The sequence below is a fragment of the Fusarium redolens genome (assembly GCF_020744475.1).
Source record: "Fusarium redolens strain MPI-CAGE-AT-0023 chromosome Unknown BKA55scaffold_33, whole genome shotgun sequence".
NCBI classification, from domain to species: domain Eukaryota; kingdom Fungi; phylum Ascomycota; class Sordariomycetes; order Hypocreales; family Nectriaceae; genus Fusarium; species Fusarium redolens.
Genome location: NW_025763696.1, coordinates 211,876 through 224,355, shown reverse-complemented (window position 1 = coordinate 224,355; position 12,480 = coordinate 211,876). Strand labels below are relative to the sequence as shown.

The 12,480-nt window shown below is 48.1% G+C and overlaps 2 protein-coding genes across 2 annotated transcripts; one reads left to right on the top strand and one right to left on the bottom strand.

The window, feature by feature from the left end:
- Positions 1–445: 445 nt before the first annotated feature.
- On the bottom strand, positions 446–1,388 carry BKA55DRAFT_529686 (acyl-protein thioesterase 1; the record flags this gene model as incomplete). Its single annotated transcript, XM_046189095.1, has 4 exons — positions 446–563; positions 627–1,024; positions 1,085–1,123; positions 1,197–1,388. The coding sequence occupies 4 exons, from the start codon at positions 1,386–1,388 to the stop codon at positions 446–448; spliced, it is 747 nt and encodes a 248-aa protein (XP_046041386.1).
- Positions 1,389–6,147: 4,759 nt separating this feature from the next.
- On the top strand, positions 6,148–7,356 carry BKA55DRAFT_668656 (uncharacterized protein; the record flags this gene model as incomplete). The annotated part of the gene is made up of 4 exons (XM_046197909.1): positions 6,148–6,310; positions 6,417–6,943; positions 7,010–7,127; positions 7,199–7,356. The coding sequence occupies 3 exons, from the start codon at positions 6,148–6,150 to the stop codon at positions 7,025–7,027; spliced, it is 708 nt and encodes a 235-aa protein (XP_046041385.1). The 3' UTR covers positions 7,028–7,127; positions 7,199–7,356.
- Positions 7,357–12,480: the final 5,124 nt, after the last annotated feature.

Genomic DNA, 12,480 nt, shown 5'->3' with positions numbered 1-12,480 from the left:
AATGTTTAAAGCCATCTACTTATCAAGAACTAAAGTGGCACTCAAAACCTTCCTTAAGCCACCGTAACATCATTTATGATATACAGGATGAATACGAAGTGTTGACCAATAGTATATATTGAATCAAAGGTCAGGATTCACGTCATGTATCTCTCTGACAGCATCACATGTTCGATAATTTCGCAAAGTTTCCCCTCGGACTTCCGACAACTGCCCTTCACCACGTAAATTGATTTGCTGAGAACCATGTGAATAATTTACCAAAGTTTACACTCCTACCTCCGAGAACTGCCCCATGCGCCGCCAAGAGCAGGCGAGGTGTCATCGTCATAGAAATTCCCTATCCATCCCGGGACGACGGGCCTGTTCACTTTCATACGATGAACACGAGGTCGGGACACACAAAAATAATACCACGTATATAGACCATACAAATTCCCTTTGTTTAGACTAGGCTCGTCAAAGTTTTCTTATCCTCCTTGCCTGCATTAGGAAGGAGTCGCGCCCTCAAAAAGGCCTCCACATCATCCAACTCCTTTAAGCTAGTAGAGTGACCCATGCCGCTGGATAGAAATGTCAGCTTAATCTGTCACATAGCTCGAGTCTTCTAATTCGTCAGCACTGACGGATATGTCTTCCAGGTCACATTATATCCCAACCGTGTAAGCCTCTCCGCATCACGCTGGGCTCGGTTCGTAGGCACGAAGGGGTCCTGGTCACCGTGTAACATGATGACGGGCGTCTGGCGACTCGCGTGGGTAGGTGAGATCATGTTAGGGAAACTCTGAGAGAGAACAAGCCAGGCGGAGAGGCCGATGATACCGGCAAGTTTGGCCTTAAAGGTCAGACCGGAAAGGAGAGACATGGCACCGCCCTGGGAGAAGCCACCAAGGACGATGCGGTCTGCAGGAATGCCGGAGTCGATCTCCTCTTGTATGAGCTCGTGGAAGTACTTCTGGCTGAGTTTGATACCCTCGGCATCCTCCTGGCGGAGCAGGGTGTTGACATTACCATCAAGAGCGACCTAGTTTCACTGTGTGATTGAAGTTCATGATAGAAAAGCCAGTATTCAGGGTAAACATACCATCATATCAAACCATCCCGACGTCTTCATTCCCTCATGCTAGTTAGTTCCTCTGATGTTAACGCTCAACGTCGAGCTATCCGTCACACCAATGGCAAGGAAGCACACTTACAAGCGTAAAGGGGATTCTAGGAGCATGAGGCAAGATAAACTTGACCCCATCCAACTGTTGCCCTCGCCGCCAGTTCTCAACAGCTAAAGCCCAGCCATGGCCCGTGTCGCCAAGTCCATGGACGAAAATGACAGTGGCCGTGTGCTGTTTAGCGGCCGGGACGACGAGCGGGGCTAAGCGGTTGACGGACATTGTGGCGGACAGGCAAGCGCAGTAGGCGATCGATGATGTACCACTGGCGGAGCTCGGGAGAGATATGGGATATATCAGTGTTCAGCAGCGAGGTTGAAATGTTGAACCGGCCTGATATATTTGGATTGGCGGCCGATGTGAAAGTTTAGGTTGGGGGTAGTCACGGAGATAGGTCCAATATATAATCAATTAGGTGACTGTCCAATTTCGTCAGGACGCAATAGTAGTAGTCAAATTCCGCGGAAAAACCTTGATGCGCGAAGCATTCACGACGGGGCAAAATGGAGACTCGCGGCGGTGTTGACGCAGCTGCAAACGCAGTTAGATACGCGGTACGTATCTTGAGCGCGCGATGGGGTGAATTCAACGGATTATGAAGCAAAAACTGGTGATCTTATTGATTGAAGTCTTGATGATGCCTTGTCTTGCTTCCGTACTCTTCGTGCGGGGGCAAGCTCCCTTCCTAATGTGACTGTAATGCACGTAAGCTCTCAACACCAGCAAGATTCAGAAGTGTGTAAAAGAAATTCAGCCAGCCCACCTTCAGCCTCCACGTGAAGCCGAACCACAACAAGTCTTCTCGTGTTATGGTGCCCCGTCGTGTCAACACTTGCAGGGATAGCCTTGAAGACTGCAAATTCAATTAGACTACCTTTAAACTGCGAGCTCAAACTGCTATTAGGGTTTTAATAATTCAAACCATAGATTCTAGCTGTTTAGCTGGCAGGTGGGGTATACTGCCCTACAAGCAGATGTTACTGACATGTGATGGCCTGGGAATGGGAAGTTCCGCTCACTTTGGTTTACATGCGACCAAAAAGACTGTCTGGTAGTTCAGCAGGAGGCATTGGGCACCCCGTCGATTGCCTTCCTTTACATCTTGGGTTAATCCATTCATGTTTTTTTTTTGGCACAATGAGCCCGAATCTTCCGAACCTGACGCAGAATGGTGCCGCACGCTCGACACTTTAGTCCATCCGGCTTCGGTGCGCCCCCCCAAACGCTAATTATAACGAGCTCTTACCTTACGCAACGCGTACTGGCGTTCCTCGCCTATGACGCGCCTCATTAGATGGCAAGCTTCATGGCCAATTATAAATTCAACTCTACGCCTTGCTTAAATTAACTCTACCCCTGGCAAAAACCAACTCTACCCCCTGCAAAGTGGGGCAAAATAATCAACTCTACTAAAGTTGATTTTGGTATGTAGGACTAGGGAATCAGCACCGGTCCTGCAAAGTTGGAGAGGGCGCACGGGCCAAATATTCTTGTATTCCGACCCAGACCCACATCCCCCAGAAAAACGAAAAGAGGGAGGTGCACGGGCCGCAAAAAATGGTATTGGGTGCCATTACCAGTGGTAATTGGTACAGTAGGACCTGGTTGCACAAGCGGCAGCTTCTATAGTTAAATCCAAAAGCTCTGCCTTTCAGCATCACGAGAGGCCTCAATTTCCCTTAATTCGTGACTTCATAACGACTCTGGACGGCATGAGAACATCAAAGCATAAGAAAGGCGGCAAATCACAGCCAAAATCGGGCCCCGCCAATGTCCCAGGGTCTTGGGGCCAACTTAGCAAGCTAAGTTGGCTCGCCCCGCATGGGTCAATGGCCAATAGCTTTTGTTGAGTAGATAAGCAAAGAACCCTAGCAGCCAGGCTCAAATCATCTGATTTACGGGCTTTGCGGCAATTGGAAGTGGGGCGGGTTTCGCCAACAATACAAGACATATTACCGGTCTGGCCGTTCGAACAGTCTAGAACCAGAAGAGTCGAGGCTTTCCCGGATCGATCGGTCTAGACCTTGCGACCTTTTTTAACTCAGCTAAGAAAGGGTCACTGTCACATGCCATACCAACCAATAGCAGACGGCCGTTGATCAACGCCGGTGAGAGGTTAACATCTGTTGGTTTTCGGCCACCCAAGCTCCCCTAAAAAGTCATGTCATGCCTATCTTGGTGTCCGACATGGTCAGATGAGTGTAGAGATTAATTCTAGGCACGTTTAAACGAGCGATAGCAAGGGCTGAGTCAATGCATAGCCGTCGTCAAGTAGACCGCCAGCATATAATGAAGACTAGAACTGCTGTTGCGTTAGAACCACTCCATACTCTATATCCAGGAACCTTCTTTAACCCGCAAGCTCCTTATACGCTATCAGATCCATCTATAGGATGCTGCAGCAAAGAAACAATCCGTCAATCCCAGGGGTCAACGAAGAAAATAAACAAGAACAAATACCGCTATCCCAAACAAGTTCCCATAGCTCGGCGACGACAATCGGGAGTAATAATACAGCATTGAGTGCCACAATTACTAGCTGTAGCCCAAGGCTCAATTCAGCCAACCTATAGAGAACTCAAAATCGTCCAAGAAGACCATACCATACAGTGGAGTCCTTTCAAATCGTGGAGATGAAAGATGCAACCACAGACATGGCATTACCCTGCATAACGCGCCAATTTTGCCGCAACAACTCTTCTCTCGAATAAGCCAAGTGCAAGCAATAAGTCACTGCGGAACGACTGGAATGGATGGAAACATTTCGACGGCGGTAGTATTACCTCTTGCACTGCTCTTACCAAACCAGAGATTCATACATACAGATGCAGCTAGGCATGAAGACGACTCGGAGATGGAACAGTACTCTATAGGGGATGCGGCTATTGATAAGATCCGTAAAGATTTAGCTCAGCTGGAGGTTAAATTGCAGGAGAATGCCCGGCAGCAGATTGGTTTTGTCGGTGAAGTGGAGTGGCCGGATATTATTGATATTGTTGAGACCGTGTGACTAAGGTGGTCCGATCTGCTGGTGGCTGGGATGTGGACACTACGTAAGGAGCTGTGCTCCTCTCGAATATATGTAACTTAGAACTAACAGCAACACAATCAACCCATTTTGTTTTATCCATAACATCAGCCGGTCTATTGCCCAAGTATATCATCCTCCGTCTCGCCACGGAGGAATGCAAAAGCTATACAAGAGGGTCGTTAGAAAACATCGATTCTAATCATATCGAGGAGCGGCATGCTATGCTTGTTTATCTTGCATGTACGGTCTAGTAATAGCATGTCGGGGTAAGCCGAAAGGGGAGCTAAAGAATCCGGGCGAGCTAACAAAATAGCCGTAATCCAGCCATCTAGGCCGAACTGTATTTAGCTTAAAAGCGTTCCTTATCTAGCGGATTGGCGAGCGTATGGATGGAGCTCTGTCTTTCAGATTTTTCGTCGCGTAGATGCAATATAATGGTAGAACGAAAAGCAGTCCCACGGGTATATGTAAACCTAGTCGTTTCCGCCTCTTCCTGGCTCTGCGTGCATGTCGGGACTTTATAAGGTCGCAAACTAGTCCTGGATTGCAATAAGCGAGGTCCATAAGGCGCCGAGTATTAACCCACCTGGCTCTATATTCTATTAGAGCACAGAAGGGTGTCCGGGACTGGTCAACGGGCTTACCCACCCTCTCCATCGCCTCCTCTTTAACGTCGCGCCATGGCTCGCCCGCTGCTTAGCGCCCGTTACTCAACACCCAGGAGATCACTAATTGGAAATCTTCCACCATGGCTGCGTTCGTCTTATCACCTCCAGCCTCATATCCTTTCGGTCTAGCATGCTACGATTCCAAGCACAAGCTTCGCCTATGTGATACTGACTCGCGCCACACGACGCGCGCCAAAAGTTAAGCTACGTGGTAGTTTAGGTATCTAGTAATCAGCTTGAGGAGGCGTTCGGGGAATTTACCTATTGCAGGCCTAGTTGACCGATGGAAAGAACTTCATCCCCACTTCTCCATATCATATGCCGCCTCCAACATACCCCAGGCAGGTGTCGTCCGATGTTGAGCCGCATTAGGCAGCACTTCTGCTATCTGAGCCCGTTACGCCTCTTATCTCTGCCTCTTACTAGGTTATTCAGTCTCTTATCCCCCCGTGATGAGGAGTCCCGGAGATCGAGCGCCTCTTCGTGACTCGTGCCGCCCGCAATGCAATGATAGACTGCTTTGGGGAGAGCCCCGACCGTATCTACAGATTGGAGTCTCGATCCCATCATTGTCACCTCCATCTTCTTTGTCTCTTACTATAGCTCTAATACCCTAGCATATAAGCAAACTATCGGCAGTCGCAATGATGTCGCGCTATATTAAAGGTACGCTTTGGCCGGTGCTCTTTATTACTTATTCACCTAGGCCTTCCCCACGCCGCCTCCAACTCTCTTCCCTACATTGGTGACTAAGAGACTCCGATTTACATCCCATAAACAGGTGCAGTCGCCTACTTCCCCTTCCAGTAGCAGCCAATCCAGGGTGGTGTGCAGAAGGTGGGCTTGGGTGCTTCCATTGTGCCTGCTTCCACAGCTCTTGGGATGTTGAGAATTTGTAGCCTCTTTACCCCAACTTACCGTTCAATTTAGGTCTGCCTTCGAGTCCATCCTTGTTTTCAGTAGCTTCAGGTTGCATTTACTCTTCCATCGTCCCCCCACATACCCGCCGTCAGGCCCAATACCCCCTATATATAACAACTACCGCTAACCTCCAGCTATTATTGCTAGTCAATTGCAAGCACCTAAAGATAGACAGGCGGAAGAGGACAGACAGAAACGAGACAACGAGACATCAATAGACAGCTCAGGCAGATCCCCAACCCGTCATCTCAATCGTGCCCGGGTCGTCCATCGCCCCATCGTTGGCAGCAACGACAAGTACCATTTCCACGGCGCCTACCTCCTCAATCCCTCTACTTAACCAGCTATAACCACTTTCACAATGTCCATGTTCATGTCACTACCCGCCTACGCGGAAGCTCCTCCTCGCCGACGCTACTCGAGTACCAGTAGTGCATCTGCTGACCCTGATGAGGACTGGACCAAGATCTCTGACACTGCTGAGCGCCGACGGATACAGAACCGCATTGCTCAGCGCAACTACCGTACGTTCTCTCCGCTAACTCGGAGAGGCTGACTTCCACCGGACTGGGCTCCCGAGGATTCCAAAGTTGATTCCCAACCATAGCTGACATAAATACCCGCTTATAGGCAAGAAGCTCAAGCGACGCCTCGAGGACCTCGAGCGCCGTGCTAGCTCTTCTGAACCTGCCGGGTCCGATAAGCAGGCCCAGGAGTCCACCAAGTCGAAGCAATCCTTCAAGTCCCAAAAGTCACAGCCCGCTACCTCCACCAAGCTAGTCGTCTCTCAGAGCCAGTTTATTCCTCACAGGGAGCCAACTAACAATTTCTTCTTCCTTAGCACCCACAACAACCAGGCTCGCTCCAACAGCCTTTCCCAGTTCACATACTCGACTTATCCGACTCCTGATGAGATATTTGTCACTCCCTACGATTCCCCTGAGACCTCCTTGGCCATAGCTACTGGTGACGCACACCCCAACTACCTGAATACTTCCGCCGTGCCCATGATACTTTCCCCAATGACGCATTTTAGCGATACCACCAAGCAGGAGTCATGCCCCAGTGACGACAAGTGGACCCCTTATACGACATATGGTTACATGCCGCCCATAGACTTCAACACTTCAAGCCCCTACGACCAGTCTGACCCTCATGTAAGTTGCGCCAGCCAAACGCCCCGCAGGGTAACTCGAGATCCATGTTGCTGATATGGTTTGTAGACTCCTCCGCTCTCGTAATTTTGGGACAACTAAGCCAACTACTTAGAGGGCGAATAGGAATATCCCATTACATGTCGGTCAATGCCCGATTCGCCAAGACTGATTCAGCTTTAATAGAGTAAGTGAAAGACTACGTCTATATTCTTACCCGCCTAAATTAAGATAATTAATAGTTATCTTTTTCTCTAGGTGCTAGGGACGGTCCAACACAGTCTGTGAAAAGTAGCTACCGAGGCACGATTGGGCGACCATAAGCTACTTTGCAGCTGGTTTAGGCCCTAGAATCAGCTCTAAGTGGCATAGCATGGCGGGATTGATTTTTGGACTTTTTATTCTCTACTTCTTGGATACAATGAAAGTCTGAGACATTATTTAGTTTTATTTCGTCTGCTTTCGTTTTAACCACCAACCGGCCAAAGGGTTTGACTTGGTTAGGTGACCTCCTCGGAGTCGAGCGATGGGAATCTACCTTGCCAAGGATGGGGTCGCTGAAGGCCCAAGATTGGAATGGATGAGAGTCCAGGCGGACAAATATTTCTCTTGATCAGTACTGATATAGGTCACTGTAGCTATCTTGATCACTTTTTCGTCCCGCCCGAACTAGGGACTTACCTGAGATAGCCATCAATTCGTTCGATACTACCATAAGTAAGCAGTGGGTGCTCAACCAGGCTCGCACGAGCACTGTAAGACTTGGATAGCCGTTTGCGTACGATTAACTTACTATGCATTGTTTGCGACAAAGAATTGTTCGAGAAGAATGGCCTATTATCCGAAGCTTAAGTCGTCAGCAGCTCGTTATATATCCAACGAGCGTGCTACATGACATGAAGGCGAGCATTTTGTGTTTTCTCAGAGCTTACTCAACAGCGTAGATGCGCGATCCTGCCACTGCCTACGATGCTGTCCTTGAAAACGTTTTGAAGCATGAGGCCGATCGGCTTCTCAGATCCGGCTACGCACCTACATCCAAAATCTCAACCGAGGTACTCGAACGGAGACAATCCGGTCATGAGCCCTTTCACCTAGCAGACTCACATGAACACGAATAAGTGTTGAACAAGACCTTTGATACAGGATTGAACTTTCCATTTGTGAAGAGGCTGCCACAACAACTAGTCTGTACTTTTCCTACTCGGGTTTGCTAAGGGAACTTGGTGTTGTTTACTTACTCTTGCCATTTTGTAGATCGATACTTAGACTGTCAAGGTTGTAGAAGGTTAACGAACGAAGCCAGCCGCCCAGGCGTCAAGAGTGGCACGACTTAATAAGATGTCCTATAGTTATATTTTGCCTTGTTGTAGTGTGAAATGAGATTATGGATGATAGGTTGCTCTCTAACAATTCTATTTGTTCGGAGCCATGGCACTTGACCGCTGACCAAGAGAAAAGCCTGTCATCTCCATCGCATGGCTCCCTTTCGCTTCTGCAAACAATGGCAATGAAAGCTAGAACCCCCTAAAAGAGGGCTAGCCAAGGGTTGCGTTTCTAACAATGAAGAGTGAAAGAATACAAGGCCCATGCATCTCGAAGATGGAGCAAGTGATCCTCTCACTTTCCTCTTCAGCCGTGTTAAGGTGTGAGCGTTCCCATCATTGAGCTAGTCAAGCCTGGAAGAAGCCATTTGACATGTCCGCAATTCGAGGCCACGACGAATCCACATTCATGCTTGGATCCACCCTGAGAAGAGGCAACGAATGCTGGAGGCAAGCCCGAGTAGGTATATAGTGAAATCGCCAGTCATTTTAGGACACTTGACAATGAGGCAAAAGGATAGACTACGTATTTTTTTGTGGGACGGTGTAAATTGGACTTTCGCAGACCCTGCATTCTCTTTCCAGGCGATGGACTAAATCGGCCCTCGGCCGGCTTGTCTAAATCAGCCGCCGTGCTGAGATTGCGATGGGCCACCACCCAGTCCGTTTGCTCCAAATAAACTTCTATTTTTCTCTCTGCGTTCGCTGGAAAAACCGTGTCCTTCGGCCCTTCCTAGGCTGTATCAGTAATCATATAACGGACACACCACCCTGACATTAGCCGCAATTGCGAAACTGCTACAGTACTGTCGATAAGCGTCATATAAAAAATTTAGCATTCTTCTCTATAACGACCCTATATCAAACCTTGCTCCTCAAGGTTCATTTGGCAAACAGTTTGCGGCTCCTGTAGAGTTACTTAACTTTACCTAATATAAACTCTAAAGGTTGGCACGGGCTCTCGTGTAAGGAGCGCGCTGCATTTTGGGTTTCCGTTAAACATGCCCAAACTGGAAGTGCGATGCATTTCCACTCTATAAGCTTGGGTAGGTGCACAAGCCTCCCTCAGGCCGTAAGATATTGGAAATGCACCGCACCGACCCTTCAGATGACTTACTGTCGATAAGCGCGCTTTATCAATAGCAAGAGCCATTCACTAAACCAGGTAGAGAGGATAGAGAGGATAGAGAGGATAGAGAGGATGAAAGGGATATCCCGCCCCCAGCGACTGGTCTATGGCCTGTCCAATGTCTAGGCTGTGACTCGGAACTTCTCCCCGGAAACCCGGACCCACAGCCCCCTTTATCAGCGCTCAAACAAACCTACTGACACAACCGTTTTTAGAAGGTAGGTGTAGGTAACCTTATCGTAGCTCCAAACGCCAATTCTTATCACGAATGCTCGCCGGATGCTGCTTCAAGCACATCTGAGGGTCCCCATGCTTTAGTTATTAGTACTGGTAATAAAATAGATGTCTTCCAGGGTTAAGCAATATTTCAGGTAGTTCTGGGTTAGGTCTCTCGGGTCTGTTGGTTCTTGCAGTCTTTAAAGCTAGGTACAGTAGTTTGTATGCATAGTTAGCCTAGCACACAAATTAGCAACGCGGCTAGCGTACCGTTGTGTCGGGATGGTGTGGTAGCCGTTGTCCAGTAGAATAAGCAGCTTATACTGGTCTCGTTTAAGATTTTGCAAAAGGTTCCATGTCTTAAATTACTCTGTGATAAACATCAGAATGCATCGGGTTTATTATCCCGATCTGTGGCTAGCTGTGTGCGAACTCCATCATGTAATACCAGCCTGTTACGCATGACAGTGTCGAAAGCACCTTGTATATCCATTGTGACCAGTGTGGCCACTTTCTTGCGTGCAAATGCCTCTTCGATATCGTGGATCAGGGCGGCTACCAGGTCTGTTGCCGACCTTTTAGGGAGTGCCCCAGCCTGTTGAGGGTGAAGGGCGCTGTAGTGGATAGCTGCCCACGCTAGAAGGCGTGCGATCAGCCGTTCTAGTCCCTTACCGAGGAAACAGAGCAGAGAGACAGGTCGCCAAGCTCGTGGCGACGCGAGATCATGGCGTCCGGGCTTGGCGATCATGACCACTTCTGCCTCCTTGAACGGTTTTGGGTGGTGGCCTGTAGAGGCATCTTTCGAACAGACGGCGAACGTGTGTCCCGATGATGTGTCATACGGCTTTCAGGAGATCGACAGTAATGTTATCTGATCCACGTATAAACACCCTTCCTCGTTACAACCTAACTTATCGTTTGTTAGCGGTTAGATATATGGGATCGGATCCGTTGTAGGTGGCGGCTTTTGCCATAATAATAATCCCCTTTAATTTATAATAATATTAGGTATGCCCTGAACTTGCTTTGCAATCTCCATCCTTACTGCTGCTTTGATACCCTTATAATATTTCTTTAAATATAACGTGTTTGATAAGCGAGCGACGCAGTCAAGCGAGCGACGCACTACCCTATACACCTTAAATCCGGTTCTTAAAAAACTCTTTAAAAATCCAAGCTAAGCCTAAAATAGCTATAATTTTAATAGCATAAGTTACCCCTCTTTCCGAACACTTACGCATCCTTAAGTGGGAAGGCCTCTCTTCTGCAACGGCTTATGTATGGCTTGGAGTTGTTATTTACCTAGGAATTCATAGGGAAATCTCAATAAAGGACCATTGGAAGGCACCTAGCCTAGGAGATTAGCGCCCTCTTTACTTAATTATCAAGTTCATGCCTTTACGGAAGTTTTAGCTGATTAGCCGGTATTTTTGCACTTTTGACTACACCAAAGTCGATGTAAGGGATAAGATCGATCTTCCAAAGACCTTCTAAGCGGCTGAAGAGTGGTCTGACCTTATACAGAAGGTGTTAAATGAGCTCTATCTTCCAGGGACTAATCTGATTATAGATGAGTGTATGGTGCCGTTTATAGGCAGATCGAAAGAGATAACGCTTATTAAGGGAAAGCCTACGCTAGTAGGCTTTAAAGTCTAGGTTATCGCCTAACAGGGCTTCTTTCTGCGGTGGCTTTAGCACATGAAGTCATTACTATATAACGCTATTATCATCAACCTACCTATGCTGAAGCTGCATGGCAAGAGAGGAAAGCTACGGACTGAGATCCCTCTCAGCAATACTCAGAGCGTCGTTGTTCACCTAGTAAAAAGGCTAATACCTTAGACATATTACGTCTTTATAGATAACCTCTTCTCATTACCGCAGCTCTTCTGCCTTTTTTGGCAGCTTGGCTTTGGTGCCATAGGCATAGCATGCCCTAACTGCGGCATTACCACCGAGATGAGGCGGATAAAAGAGACCAGGAAGGCTTCTGACGGCATGCCTTTGAAGTATAACGAGGTCATACTGATCCCGACGGAAGACCAACAGGTATAGACAACCTTTAGCTGTATTTCCCTTACTAATTTATCCCTTTTCATTCCCCCTAGGTTATCTAAATCGCTTGGAAGGATAGCGGAGTGGTGCTCTTCCTTTCAACTGTATATAGCGGCGCCTCTCACGACTGCACACTAAAAAAGAGGAAGCTGCCGGCTAAGAGAGGCACGAAGGCAGAGGCACAACAGCTGCAGCAGATTTTTAACGGGGATAGCTTTAAGATGATCCCTATACCTACTGTTGCCGCTCAGTATAACGATGAAATGAATCACGTTGACCGCGGTGATCAGATAAGGTCCTATATAACGTAAGAGCATCGATTCCGCCGCGGTCCGTGGCAGGCGTTGCTTTGGAGCTTCCTCCTTGAAGTCGCACTTGCGAATAGCTTCATTTTGCAGAAGAAGACCCGGCACCCTCGTTGGAAGCCCTACAGCACGCTGCAAGCTTGGAAGGAGTGCATTTGCAACGCCATTTTTAACCGCTATGCAGCTGAAAGCGGCACAAGGAAGAGATACCGATCAGGGAAGGAAGAAGACATCGAAGATATAGAAGCACGGCAAATTCACCTACAAAGAGATATTAATCATGTCAATCGAGGCCGCCTTTCCCCCTGCCTAGCCTGTAAAGGCTTAAGGCAAGGGCAGCCTCGGCCGGCTAAAAAAAACAGGGCAAAAGGAGGTTATCTATAGCCTATATCAGGAAATGCACGAGGCCCGCAGAGCAGGTACGGTTGTAAAGTATGTGATGTAGCGATATGTAACAATGCTGACTGTTGGTACTTCTATCACACGCTAATTTAGGTGTGTGTGGAGGTA